The sequence below is a fragment of the Berghia stephanieae genome, chromosome 4 (genome assembly GCF_034508935.2).
Source record: "Berghia stephanieae isolate SIO BIC M18660-M18661 chromosome 4, UCSD_Bste_1.3, whole genome shotgun sequence".
Taxonomy (NCBI): Eukaryota; Metazoa; Mollusca; class Gastropoda; order Nudibranchia; family Aeolidiidae; genus Berghia; species Berghia stephanieae.
Window position 1 is genome coordinate 93282043 of NC_088363.1, and position 16146 is coordinate 93298188.

The following is a 16146-nucleotide window of genomic DNA, read 5'->3' on the forward strand; positions in this document are numbered from 1 at the left end:
TTTTTGTTTTTGTAAAAATAAAAGGGATTTGGGGGGGGGGGGGGGGCAAATCACTTATTTTCATCTATTTTATAAATGAATTAACACATATTTTACAATTCGTACAGATCTTCACAATTGCATCGGCAAGACGAGGTGAAATTTCAATTCAATCTAGACAGCCGTAAACAAAAATTCAGATTAACTTCCATTTTTATGTGCATTTTAGCTATTTTTGGAAAAGTTTGCCATTTTTTCCAGACATGTTTCTGTGACTTATTTGGAATTCTCGCATAGCAATTCAATTTTTGTTCAACTCTCCTATAATAAGCTATAATCTTTCTCGAACAAATTTAAATATGTTCGATTTTCATTCATGTCGAATTCTTGAGGAGAGGAAGGTGTTCGAGAAAAAAAATGTCAATATGTCAAAACAACAATTTCAGTGCCTTTTGCGATGATAATGAACGGAAAAAAAAATCCGAATTCTAAATCCCCTATAACGCGTGGCCAAGGGGTGGCCAAAACTGTCAGCGATTGAACAAACTACTTTTCTCCCATTTAAAACGATTATGTGGCGATAATACCGACCCTACGCTCAAATAACGTTTAAAAGATCGATATTGGATGTCACTGAAAATTCTGATTATTATTATTCTGCTTTACATAAGATGTGTAAATTTATGAAATGTCAAACTGGCAATCGAGGTGTGAAGTCAACCATGACAAGGTGAAGGTTGTTAGGTGGTGGATATCATGTGTCAAGTCGTTTTGTTATTGTTTTGAAACGAATGTAGCTTGATGGACGTCAGTCACACCCTGTACCAGGTTCCTAAATCGAATTTCTCAACGAAATGGACTTTACTTCAATAAAATAATTAAGTTTACTTTGAAAGGTTAGATTGTAATAGACCCTAAATATTTAGATAGATAGGTTAAAAAATCGCAGCAGACTTCTTGACTTCAGTGATTGGTTGGTGGCGAGGAAGATTGGCCGAATTTGTAAGGTAAGATATAGATATCAAGATTGCACTGCCACCTGTTCTAATGTTAAATAGACGTTATACATTGCCCGTAGGCTGTAGGCTATTTCTTAAAAGTATGAATTGACGGCTATATTATTTAATAAGGTTATCTTCTTAGTTATTATTATTATTGTGGGCAACATGCACCTTTTTGGGGGTCTGATAATTCATTCATTGTGGCCTGATTGTTGTAATAGATATCTGATAAAATGACGCAAAATCTTGTCCATTACATACAATTACAATATTCCAACAACGGTAAACTGGGCCCATAAGTGGACTCGGATGTCAGACCTGTATATATGTACACGTCGTTATTGGGTCATTTATCATATTATCTGGACAAGAGATCATGTAAATGATAATGATGATCTTCGTGCGATCAATCATAGTCAGTCATATAATGATATATATTATACTTGTTGGTCATAGTCACAGATCTATATTATTGGGTTTTGTTTTGTTTTTTAATTTTCATATTTTGTGTCCGCGTTGAACAACACTTTTGCTTTGGAATGTGTCGAATTTTTAAAATATAAACCCTGGCCATGTCTGTCATGTTGCCCTGAGTTGACGTGTACACATATATGCAGGTCTGACATCCGAACCCACTTATGGACCTAGTTTAACATTGTTGTAATGGACAATATTTTGCGTCATTTTTTTTAGATTTTCATTATAACAATGAGCCCATAAGGAATTGGGTTATCAGACCTGCAAATAAGTGTGCGACGCCCTGAGTGCATGTTGCTCTATGGATGAAAACTGGCCCTTTCTCATAATATTAATTTACTAATACACCAGTCAATATCTATTAGGTACTACGCTGAAGTTGTGGATGGGTGAGTGTGATGAAAAAGAAAGACTGTAAAGAAAAGAAAATATTGATCAGTTGAAGCCAACGTAAACTAACCAGTAATGGAGAGCTCAAAGATTGTAGTGAATATGAGGATAAAGTGATAAAGCAAGTAGCAGACATGCGTGTGGATTTAACGATTGCTTCCTTATGGTTGGGAAAAACATTGATTCTACAACATATGGAAGAAGTGGGAGGGGAATGAAAATGGTACTCTACAATCCTGGGCCTATTCTTGTGTAGACTAAGCATTTAGGGAGTGCACATAGTGTTTAAAAATCTTAGTGTCTGACAGGGATACCAAATCATTTCAGATTAAGTGATGTGTGGGAGGGAACACATTTATTGTTGTGTTTCAATTGGTTCCAGTTTGTTGTTGTTTGGCTATTGAGTTGTGAATTGTTTTCATGTTGAGTAACCTGTTGGGTGTCTCTGTGAGTTTGTTCAGTGTTATGTTATTTCTTCCTGCTGGCCTTTATTTACCAATCTCTTACTTCTTTCATAAAAATGGATTTTTATGCCTAGTTGTGCGGCTATGTGATTTTGTGGCATCACACTCGCCTTCAGATTGGAAATTCCAGGGTTCAAGTCCCGCTTTGAGTGGCACATAGTTAAGGCCTTGGAAAAGGCTCTTAACTCACATTCTCTCACAGTACTCAGTTGTAAAATGAATACCTGGGTGTAAACAGTGTTGTCTTAGTCAGTAATTGTAATATCGCCTAACAGGTGTCATGTCTCGTCCTTCATGTTCAGTGTTGCTGTAAAGTGCTTTGAGCACATGTAGTAGATATTACGCGATATAAATTCTCTTTTTTTTTACAAGTTAAGTGTCAATTAGTCAAATGTTGACTTTATATTTTATTACCGGACTACTGGGACTATTATAAGCGAAATGTGGGGATTAGTGTTATGATACACGGCGTTTTTTAACTGCCCATATACGTACTCAATATATATGGAAAACACTCACTTCGGTTATTGTTCCTATCATGAATAGGGTATAGAAAACCGTTCACAACAGATGTTTTCGGATTAAGCATTTGTGAAATTTTGGATTAAACCCAACAAATTAAAAAGAAAAAAAAATGGTAGGACTTTCAATCATGATAATATTAATTTAAAGATTTAAATTTATTTTAATTTATTGGTCAGAAGCGCACGCGTGTTGTGAAAATATTTTTTTTGGTCGAAGCTAGGTCTTCCAGTTATCCTTCTCATCTTCCGTTGCCAAAGCCAACTGCCAATCGAAGAAAACCAGTTGGGCTAACCCTGGCAAGAGAGGTTCCTGAACATATTTCCAAGATGAAAGAGAGGAGCTTGTGTGATAGGATGACCAAAGAGACCTGATGACTCCAGCTGCTGAATCTAATGAGTAGGCCTAACCGTACAGATACTGACTTGATGAAATGTAACTTTTATTGAGGAACAACTAAGAGTGGTGTTTAACTTCTCATTTGTTTGATATTTTGATTTCATTGTTTAATCGAACTATAATTATAGTCAGATAAATTTGAAACTTACACCACTGAAAACCAAGCGATACCTACCAATGTAAGTCCCTGCATTCTCTTTAACATTATAATCTTTCATATAAATGGAGATGCGTCTTAAGCACTATTGCAACATGAGCCTTTGTTTTTCTTTTTAAAGGTTGCTAAAACTATAGATCTACAATCTTTTGAATGTCTTAACATTTTCTATTTTTATCAGTAATGAAATTACCTGAATGTGTTGTAAATGGCGTAAAACCACTTTTTAAAAAAAAATTGTTTTGAAAGAAAAAGAATTGCTTACAAACTAAGAAGCCTATATTTATGAAGTCTGTTCTTGACATTTTAGAAATTGGTGTGCCTATATTTAAGCTGTTATTTAGCATTATTATTCTGAGATACGTGAAATAAGTGAGTGACAGCTTCAAAATGGTTTTATGTCAGGCTGATTTAGATGGTGAAATTTAATTTGCCGCGAAATTTGCGTGTCACAATGTTATTTTACTTTAATAGAATTATGATAACTGTGAACTTTTACTATACAGTCCTCAGCCTAGGTAAACTGTGCTTGGCTTATTTATGAGATCTTGTTAATTCTGCTATCATTGGTTTATTATTATCTGAAAATTAATGCTGATATCATGTTGATGACTGAAGGTTATAGTTGATGAAATATGTTAGTGCTAGGTATGCCATCCCCTAGGTATTTAGATAAGACTATAACGATAACATTATCTGTTCCTTATTGTGATATTGTGGCCGTGTATAGGGCAAGTTGTTCTGCAATTATTGCAGTTTAATAATAATATTAATGATTGATAATAATAATGGTGATGATGATAAGAATGATAATGATGATGATGATGATGATGATGCTGATAATAATTAATAATAATAATAATAATATAATAATAATAATAATAATAATAATAATAATAATAATAATAATGATAATAATAATAATAATAATAATAATAATAATAATAATAATAATAATAATAATAATAATAATAATAATAAATATGACCTTTCTTAAATAAATGGTAATTCTATGACACAAAACAGATTCGTCTCGATCTGTGTATATTTCCATAATAATAAGTATGACAGATGACTGCCTGTTCGCAATTTATAGCCTTTATCTCCCCGCAAATACTGGGGTTCTGCCAATGTATTGTGGAAATAACATACATATGTAGATCGAGACGAATCTTTTTTGAGTCAACGGGTAGTAGGATTACCATTAATTTAAGAAAGGTTGGCAAGTTACTTGTATATCAATATGTCAAAAAATAGTTTTATCATTTTTAGATTTGCCAGTCGTGCTGTGCTCGATGATGAAAATTCACCATTGGCTTTATGGACCAATGTTGACAGTCAAACCTTTTTCAAAAAAAGAATAGATCAATTATAATACTTGAGAGTATCAAGAGAGAACAATTTGAAATTTGAAACAAAGAATGCAAAATCTATGGATTATTTCAATGTATTAGTAGACAGGGAATTATATGATAGGAGATTTATATATGACGAATAATACTTTTTTGCACTGCTGTTGACACGGCTTTCAATCTTGTATGTATATATTATGCATTGTTATATTATTATGATTATCTTCTATATGCGTGTGTGTGAGTGCGTGTATGTGTGTGTGTGTGTGTGTGTGTGTGTGTGTGAGTGTGTGTGTGTGTGCTTTGCATGTCACGGTAAAAGATTTATGTTTGTACACCACATATACATGAGTACATTTAAGTTGAAATACTATCTTTACCACGTGTATCATTATTGTAATCTTTAATCAATAGATTTATGGCATTACTATTAATATTAAGGGCATTCAAGGGATTTTATCCTATTTTGCCCTATACCATATGTTATGTTATGTTATGTTATGAGATTTAAATTACGTCATCATTTCTTGTTGCGGATATGCTAGAATTGTGTAGAACCAATTATACTCGCACGCGCAATGAAAGCCGACGGTCCATGTAGGACTGAGTATTACGACCTAGCAGATTTTCCTGGTATTAATTTTGGTCAATGGGTAGGCTAATAGAATTAGGCTGAAATTTTTAAAGGTTTGCAAGTTACCCGGATGTTATCAGTCTGTAAAATTAGTTGTTGTTTTTTTTTTAAAGATTTGCGGTAATTCTGCGCTCGATAATAAAAATGTTAACATTGGCAGTACGGAACAATGTTGATCCCCACCAAACTAAAAATGTTAACATTGGCAGTACGGAACAATGTTGATCCCCATGCTACTTGCACTTATTTCCATATGTTATATGTACACGTCGTCCACAACAATGTTTTATTTTTTATTTTTTAGAATAGATTATTATTATTTATTATTATTATTATTATTATTATTATTATTATTATTATTATTATTATTATTATTATTATTATTATTATTGTTATTATTATTATTATGATGATGATGATGATGATATTATTATTATTATTATTATTATTATTATTATTATTATAATATTATTATTATTATTATATATTATTATTATTATTATTATTATTATTATTATTATTATTATTATTATTGCTAATATCTTATTATTACTACTACTACTACTACTACTACTACTACTAACTACTACTACTACTACTACTACTACTACTACTACTACTACTACTGCTACTATTATGTATTATCTTATTCTTATTCTCTTACTTCTTTTCTTCTTTTCTTTTCTTCTTCTTCTTCTTTCTTCTTCTTCTTCTTCTTCTTCTTCTTCTTCTTCTTCTTCTTCTTCTTCTTCTTCTTTTCTTTTTTATTATTATTATTATTATTCTGGCGATGATGCTGTATATTAATAATAATGATACTAATTTCTACTTTAACGCGTGTGTCATCCTCTCAGCAGCACACGGAAGTGTCGACAGAACTTACAGTAGCTAACGATGATTTATTTGTAACTTGTATGTTAGTCCGTTACTGTTATAAGTCAAGTAGAGTAATTCAAGTCCAACAAATGCTTCCTTTCAAAACGACTGAGTTCCATCGCTGTTTTAATAGCTCGACATAATAGCTTAACATGAAAACATATCGACAATGTCATTCTTTTACTTAAACTGAAAAAAGAAATATACTTTTTTTCGCTGATAATGATCAGAACTACTTTCTGGTAACCCCCAACTTATATGGGACACCGAGGTTCAGTATAAATAGCACGTATAAACAACAAAACACAGCTGATATTGTTGAGTTTTGTTTTTTTTTAAAGTATGACATAATTTTATTAGTCTATGCACTTTGGGAGAATGTATAAGTTTCTTAAATTGTGGGAAACCATAAAATATTATAGCACTGGTTATAATATTGTCTTTTCATTCACTTTTCGGCATTATATTCGCCCCGCCATTCTATCAGAGGCTGCCCTGCCGATCACATAATCTTTAAAATATCGATTGATTAAGATATTCGCAACATGTGAGAAAGTCTTTGTTATGAAAAAGAATTGAACAAAAAAATTGTATATTAAGCCCTTCATAGGAACACTTGAGTTTTATGGCGTTTAACAATAAGATTAGATATTCAAGTCTGCTTATGCTTTTAGCTGAGGCATTTTTATTAACACTGTAGACTAGGCAATCTTGTAAAACACCTTAGTTTTGCGGAGGTCATTGCTGGGATTTTTCTACAAAAGTTAATTTTAAAAATTAGTTGTATAGGCCTAACATCGTGAATTGTAATATGTTATTATGAATTTGGTGTATCCTTTATATGAGGACCGTTTTAATGATCCTTAAACGGAGTCATCTATGAATGACTGTTTGGTAATACATGATTTGATCTTTTCTCGAAATACCCCCTTGCTACATGATCCCTTATTTTACTTATTTTTTTTTTTTTCATAGGCGGCAAAAGCCCTTATTAAATGCAATTGTCTATTAATATAGCTCGCATTAGAATTTCTTTTCTGTGCTCTTATATTTTTAAAGCGCTCTCTATTTATGTAATTCATAAAACAATCAAGATTTTAAAAATATTTAGAACCTTGTGTGTGACTCAAATATTTATTTATTCGTTACTGTTTTTCATCATTGATTGACTCATCCATTCGTTCATTCTGTATTTTGGCAACTCGTTGGATGTTTCCTGTCCAGGGTTGTAACATTGGCGGTGTTAAGGACAAGTGGACTATCCCATAATTAAAAATAAAAACTCATATTTGTTCACTTACTTCACTTTTGTTTTTTTAAAAAGGTAATAAATAGATTTAAAAAAAAAAGATAAAATTACCAAGTCAAGTTTCGTTCAGAATACGGTGTCATAGTTTGATGTTAACCTTTTTTTTTTTTGGTCTTGTAAAATGGATTATTTCAGAATAAAAGTGGTAAAATATAGTTTGAAAAAACAAACAATACACATTTTTTTTTATAATGCGTATGATCCACCTGACCTTAAAACACCGACCAAATAACCTTTGACCTCAAATTTATACTAAGTACACAAGTTCCATTTTCTTCTGTCTCACCGTGTTCAAAGAGACAGCAGCCTCCTTTTGACAATGACTTTTGTAACAGGTCATGAAGTGTCACCCTCTTCACAACCACTATTTTCCAAACCGTGATTTATGTTACTCCGATTCAATTTATTGTCATCTTAACTCTCGTGTTTGGGTATAATGTGTACTTATTTTATTACTTATACTCAGCATTGGGCTTCTTGCCTTTTTGCATATATCTATTGACTTGAGTGAAGTAAGTGCTCTCTCTCTATCTCTCTATCTCTCTCTCTCTCACTATCTCTCTCTCTCTCTCCCTTCCCTTCCCTCTCTCTCTCTCTCTCTCTCTCTCTCTCTCTCTCTCTCTCTCTCTCTCTCTCTCCCATACACACAGTAGAGAAAAACACAAACTTACAACACACTGTATTGCACACACACACATACATGTATACATACATACATACATACATACATACATATATTATTTATACAATGTGTCTTAGAAGTCGCGCACTATCCAGATTTTAAAAAAAGATATTGAACACAATCATAACAGATGGTCAAATTGTTCACTCGGCATTGACACCAGCAGAAATTCTCTTGATAAAACTATTTTACTCTGTTGAAGATTTCGGTTTTGATCCATGGACACTCAGTTTTTATCTCGTCTTTTAAATTATAAAATGAGTGGATGATTCTGGTAAAAAGCAGATTTAAGTTTAATTTGTCCCTAAAGGAAATAGGGATAGGCATCGTCTACTAATAGTCTATATTATAGATATCGCTGGCAAGAGGTGATAGATCTGGTGATCGGTGTGGCTACTCCACGGGACTTCTCATAGCAAAGTGTGGTGAAACTCCATCCTGATGAAAGGTAGCCAAACAATGTCTTTAGAAACTCAAAATAAGTTTCTCCAGTAACATTACCCTGGCCCCGCGGTTTTATGTATATTGAAAATGAAAAATATCCATCAAGATTAGTTGAATATTCATGCAAAAAAAAAAAAAAGAGTAAAATATGGGGGAAAAATGCAAATTACTCGTCCTAAAAATTGCAAGCATGTCAATCAAAAATTGAACGAGAAAGTTAAAACTCAACTCGTGGTTATATAAAATGTAAGAAATTGACTCTTCGTGTAGAGATTCCGCGAGGACGAGAGACGCATGCGCACAACCAACATGACGTTCTCTAACTAATAACTTTTCCGCCGGTGACGTCACAGACTATGGGTGACGTCCAATCAAGGGACGCTACTCTTCCGCTAATCTCATTCCCTATAACATTATAAAGAGCTTTAAATTGAAATTTTAAAATGGCTTGAATTGACAAAATTAACAAACTTAGCCTTCTGCTAGGGCTAGCAACTTGGCAATTAGTGGTTTATTTCGACTTCATATTCACAATGTGTTGCTCGATCTCTGCTCTGCTGCAAAGTGTTCAGCAACTTGCTAATCAAACAATAAAATAAAACTTGTATTCCTTTGCAGACCCTCAGTCGACTGTGCGTGAGCAGTGTAAGAATAAAATAAACGCCCTCTTGTTCCAAACGGGCAGCGACGAGTTGGTATCGACGTGGACATATTTGCAGGTCTGATAACCGGACGCATAGGCTTGTTTTAACATTGCTGTAATGGGCGATATTTTGCTTTGGTTTGAGAGTATTCCCATTAGCTACAGGGGAATTAGGATAAAATTGTGCAAATTAGTGATGAAAGCACCAAATTTGGTGCAAAGTAACTTGAGACCACTATTAATCGATGTTGATATAGAACCACGTTGAGAAATTCCTCTAACAGTGCAAAATAGGGAGATGAAAGTCCGCCTATATGAGCTATATTAAAACAAAGGGGCGTAATCCATTAAATATTTGTTGACAAATCGGCGCTTTAAAAATATATTATTTTTAGCCCGTGTAAGCGGTTGATTATTTTGGTTTAAATAATTATAATTGTTAAAAATGTGACTTTATGTGAAATAGTATCCGTATGGGCCGGTAGTATAGCTTTATTATGAGGACTGGAAGGGGGGTGGTGGGAGAGGGGAGATTCTGCTGGTGTCAGTTTTACTTGTGTTGTGTTGGTTGTCATCGTGGTGAAGATGATGATGGAAGTGATGTTGGTGATAATGATGATGATGATGATGATGATGATGATGATGAGGTGATTGTGGTGATAATAGTAGTGATGATGTTGATGACGTGGTGGTGGCGCTGATCTTGGTAGTGATGATGATGATGATGACGAAGACGATGACGAAGATGATGATCAGGATGATGTTGATAATGTTGTGGTGGTGGTGGTGGTGGTTGTGGTAGTGGTAGTGATGATTATGATGATGATAATGATGATAATGATTATTGTTATTATTATTATTATTATTATTATTATTATTATTATTATTATTATTATTATTATTATTATTATTATTATTATTATTATTATTATTATTATTATTATTATTATTATTATTATTATTATTATTATTATTATTATGATATGGGTAAAAGGCGACAGAGTTCAAGTAGACACCGTTTCGTGACCTCGCCGACCCGAAGCCCGAAAGCAGACGACACAACTAGCAACCGCAGAATGCGATGCATTGTTTATAGATATCTTCACATGAGCGGAAGTATATTATTTTCAAATAATTCTAATTTAATAAGACATTAAGAAAATAAAAATGATACCTCTTTGAAAGATATCGGAATATAGAACAGTAAAGTTTGCTGCCCCAAACGTAAACAATAACAAGTTGCTAGTGATTTCCGTTAGGGACCGGAATAATTTACGCACAATATAGGTCTCCCAATTTTGTAGTTTGAGTTGTACCCAATACACTTTCAGTATTGAAAATATGTTTACATAAAATCTAACAGTTGCAGAAATAATAATATAATGCTAAATTATTATGAAAATCAGGCTCCGAATAATTCTCGTTTTGTTCACACCAGCGCAATAATTTGCTCTGGTCTAAAAATAGATAGACTGTAACTTTTGATAAATTTTAGAAAATGTTACCTTTTGTTCCATAAAATATCCATATCTAGACATTATTTGATGCATGATCGAGTATTTATGAATATGTGTTTCTTTTGCCACCTAACAGCCAAATTTTAAAGGTTATTTTCTTTCTATTATTTACATTGGAACGTGAGCTGTCAAGACAGGAACATGTGGTTTGCCATGTGCTTCTCGACCTTTGTTTACGTTTGGGGCAGCAAACTTTACTGTTCTATACAAAAGATAGAGCAGTAAAGTTAGGTGCCCCAAACGTAAACAAAGGTTCGAGAAGCACGTGGCAAACCACATGTTCCTGTCTTGACAGCTCACGTTCCAATGTAAAAATAGAAAAAAATAACCTTTAAATTTGGCTGTTAGGTGGCAAAAGAAACACATATTCATAAATACTCGATCATGCATCAAATAATGTCTAGATATGGATATTTTATGGAACAAAGGTAAAATTTCTAAAATTTATCAAAAGTTACAGTCTATCTATTTTTAGACCAGAGCAAATTATTGCGCTGGTGTGAACAAAACGAGAATTATTTGGAGCCTGATTTTCATAATAATTTAGCCTTATATTATTATTTCTGCAACTGTTAGATTTTATGTAAACATATTTTCAATACTGAAAGTGTATTGCCTACAACTCAAACTACAAAATTGGGAGACCTATATTGTGCGTAAATTATTCCGGTCCCTAACGGAAATCTCGTATTCGTATTCGACCACCACAACTTTGATTTCTTCTATTTCACAATCTCATGTCCCGTGTTCCAATGTCGGTAAAATTTGAAATAACCAAATTGGTATTTTTGGATTAATAAAAAATGCTTTTGAAAATTATGTTACTCTTTTGGTAAATGAATGAATTTGATAAGTTGTATGTTATGAATAAATGTTAAGTTATCCTTCGATTTCGATTTAAGCAACAGTGTACATGTGTACTCGGTACCGATGACGTAGTCTGTGACCTTTTGACTTTTGACCAAAGCAAAATGTCGTGAAGGCGGCAAGTTTCCTCACCGCCGTGAATTTTTACACCATTTAAATTGCTAATATCTCAGCTCTTGGAGTAATGAGAAAGTGGTTCTATATCACAATTTAAACCTTAGAGCACGAACTTGTTTTCATTAAAAAATCATGCTTTCATCACTAATTTGTACAATTCGGGGGTTTTGTGTCCCTAATTCCCCTAGCTACATTACAACGCCCATTATTAACCATTTTGCTTATCAGACCTGCAAATATGTACACGTTGGTTGGTATAAATAACCCTTAAGCTATACAATATCACAATATCATATTTCCATTCCTTAAAAAACCTGTCCGGATAATGATTTGACATATAGTATGGTTATAATATGTGCAAAGGCACATACCATATCGCTAATATCCTGCAGCAATTTGTATAGAGCAGTAAGTTAGGTGCCCCAAACGTAAACAAAGGTCGAGAAGCACGTGGCAAACCACATGTTCTGTCTTGACAGCTCACGTTCCAATGTAAATAATAGAAAAAAATAACCTTTAAAATTTGGCTGTTAGGTGGCAAAAGAAACAAATATTCATAAATACTCGATCATGCATCAAATAATGTCTAGATATGGATATTTATGGAACAAAAGGTAAAATTTTCTAAAATTTATCAAAATTACAGTCTATCTATTTTAGACCAGAGCAAATTATTGCGCTGGTGTGAACAAAACGAGAATTATTCGGAGCCTGATTTTCATAATAATTTAGCCTTATATTATTATTTCTGCAACTGTTAGATTTTATGTAAACATATTTTCAATACTGAAAGTGTATTGCCTACAACTCAAACTACAAAATTGGGAGACCTATATTGTGCGTAATTATTCCGGTCCTAACGGAAATCACTAGCAACTTGTTATTGTTTACGTTTGGGGCACCTAACTTTACTGCTCTATGGTCGTCTGCTATTTGCTGATCAGGGGGGTGGAACGGAGAACCTGATAGTATCAGTGATACTCTTTTTTTGACCTTAGTAACCCAGTTTTTATTCGACATGATTAAGTCATCATCACCTTTCTTCATTTACATATTTATTGGTATATATTATGATATAGGGTTACTCTAGGTTACGTGACAAGAAAGAAAGGATATTTTAGATTCCCGTCTATTCAGATGTGTTGGTTTCGTTGGCTTGTATCTAGAGCGACAATCTAACGTAAGTTACTTTTTCCTAGAATGCGACACTTGACATACCTTGCTTCTCTCTCTCTCTCTCTCTCTCTCTCTCTCTCTCTCTCCTCCCCCCCCCCCCCCTCTCTCTCTCTCTCTCTCCCCCTTCCCTCCCCCCCCCCCCTCTCTCTCTCTCTCTCTCTCTCTCTCTCTCTCTCTCTCTCTCTGTGTCAGGAAATAAATGTGTATGGGCAATGTTTCAGACAGAAGATGGTGACCAAAGTCGAAGATAACAGTGAAAACCTCAAAATACCATATCCTGATTTATTTTAGTGCTGATAAGATTTTGATTGTTACTTTTTTCCTAATTTTTTCCTCAGAGCTTTTGATACTTGACGAGCAAGATGGAGACAATGTCAAAGAATTTCGAGTTGAAAAACCTCCGGGCAATGTTCTATCTGGTGACACCGAATGAGACTAGCTATGAGCGTCTTGAAGATGTCCCAAACTATGTGGATAGGGTATGTTAAGATGAAGACGCGTGTTGTCATCTACATCTTCTCTTAGTTGCCGTCACCATCATCGTCGTCAGCATTACCATCATCATCATCATCATCATCATCACCATGATGATGATGATTATCATCATCATCATCTTTATTATTAAGTTTTGTTCAGTGTGTGTTTGTATGTGTATGTATGTGTGTGTGTTTGTGTATGTGTGTCTGTATATTTATTTATGTGTGAGTGCTATTTAGATTGTCATACTTGTCGCTGTGAAGCGCATAATAGAGCATGGCGTAGTCATGGTTATGCGCTATAAAAGTGCTATATATAATTATTACTATTATTCATCATCATCATTCTTTTTATTTTTATTATTATTATTATTATTATTATTATTATTATTATTATTATTATATTATTATTATTATTATTATTATTATTATATTATTATTATTATTATTATTATTATTATTATCATTATTATTATTATTATTATTATTATTATTATTATTATTATTATTATTATTATTATTATTATTATCATTATCATTATGATCACCACAATCATTCTCACCACTTAAAACAATCGCTATTATGATAGATCACCAACCTTAACTGTCTTGAAATTCAGTACAATGGAAAAAAGAACGAAAGAAAGAAATGAAAAAGGAACACAAGGATGTGGATGTAGAGTAGCGTTGTCTTTGTTCAAAATTATATGACTACATGTACATGTATGTATTTATAACCACCTAACATGACACCAGTACCTACGTTGCCAACTGTGAGAACTGAATGCCACACCTGGAGCATGATTAGATCTATATTATTAACTCACTCAACCCTAACACCGACTATATCCGTAGTTTACCCAGGTTACTTTTATCCCATGCCTATTTATTACATTTTTTTTTGAGACAAATTATAGGCGTAGTGTCAAAACTATCTGTCTACATGCTTATTTTTAATACATTTTTTTCCAATTTTGAAGAGTAGCAAACATCTCTAGGGTTGAGTGGGTTAATAGAGTCACAATGTTTTATTGACATCCACCATTTATTTATTTTTGCCTACCTACAGGTTGTTCCATTTTTCACGACCCTGGTCATGCTGGAAATGATTATCAACAAAGTGAAAGGGAGACAAGTCCGATTGAATGACAGCATCAACAGTATGAGTCACGGAATATTGTCACAGATGCATGGGTAATGACCATAATACGATACCTAGGTCTTGTTTGGCAACTCATTTGATCGAGTTCAAACCAAACTCAAATGGATCTGGTTCGATTTTGATTAAGATGTGACTCTACTACCCCCCCCCCCCCCCCCCCTTTCCCAAGGGTAACATAATATATAATAAGATGAATACCGTAGGCATCAATGGCTTTTAAATGTAAAACAAATGTGTAAAAACCAAGAAAAGACTTAAAACGGAAGTGTATTTATGAAAATGAGTGTTCTTAATGCATACAATATCGTGTTTATGTTTCTTTATTTCTTTATTATTTTTTTTTAGTTCAGTTTTCACATTTACGATACGAGGACCTTTCACTTTATCTGTTTTCTAATGATCCCTTAGGATACATATATAGCATTTTGTGAGCTTCTCATAGGCACTGCCAACCTCAATTTGCGAAATCCCCTGTCCAGTTATGCCAGATATTTTTTGTTATGATTGTCAGAGAATCAAAAAGAAAAACAGTAGGGAGAATGTAATAAGAAATTAAAGAGCCGAGATTGAATTAGATAGAGCAATCTTTGTTGACGACAATTGACTTTTCATATTCCTTGGAAGAAGACTACCAACAACTACATATTTTCATTTGGGAACTCTATGCCTTTAAGGTCCAAAAAAAAGTAGATACGATGTGATAAGAAATGAAGGGCCCAAGGTTGATCTACGATTTGGACAATCTTTGTTGACGACATTTAACTCTTCAGATTCTCTGACAATCATAACAAAAAAGATCTGACGTAACTGGACAGGGGATTTCGTAAATTGAGGTTGGCAGTGCCTATGAGAAGCTCACAAAATGCTATATATGATCCTAAGGGATCATCAAAAAACAGATAAAGTGAAAGGTCCTCGTACCGTAAATGTGCAAACTGAACTAAAAAAAGACAATTCCAAGTTTTTCACATAAAAGAGTCAAAGCATTACTGATGTATGTAATTATATTGATATTTAATCTGATTCAAACAAAGTGAAAGAGGGGAGGAAAACTTTTCAATATTGATTGTACTTTTTTTTTTTTAACGCTCAAATCAGTTACCTGACCCGCAAATATCAAGAAATTTTCTAGTATTTAGTTTATAGTCAAATCCAACTACTATGAGATACAAGCTACTTCGGGAGTGGTCTGTTACCAGATAGGTGATAAAGAGCAACATGTTCTTCTTGACTCATATTTTAGTGCTTTAGTAAGACGAATTAGTAAACATCACTAGACTTAGGTGAAAATGAAAATGAATATTTGTTACAGTGAATGACGTAATGAGTCGGATGGTGAAAAGGTTTGAACTGAGATATTGTCATTGTCAAGTTTAGTTAGAAGGTCAATTTTTATCAAAAATGAGTTCTTGTCATAAATGATTAAATCAAACCCTTTTTGCGGGAAATATCAAAGCTTAATTTCATTTCTAAATATAGCTAGTCAAGTTGAAAAAGTATGA

At 33.3% G+C, this 16146-nt stretch overlaps 1 protein-coding gene across 1 annotated transcript in view; it reads left to right on the forward strand.

The window, feature by feature from the left end:
* Positions 1-477: 477 nt before the first annotated feature.
* LOC144971588 (alkylglycerol monooxygenase-like) overlaps positions 478-16146 on the forward strand; it is a 35726-nt gene continuing 20057 nt past the window's right edge. The window contains exons 1-3 of the mRNA XM_078912648.1: positions 478-986; positions 13345-13485; positions 14552-14676. Of these exons, the coding sequence (XP_078768774.1) occupies positions 13369-13485; positions 14552-14676 (242 nt within the window). The 5' untranslated portion in view covers positions 478-986; positions 13345-13368. The remainder of the gene's footprint in view (positions 987-13344; positions 13486-14551; positions 14677-16146) is intronic.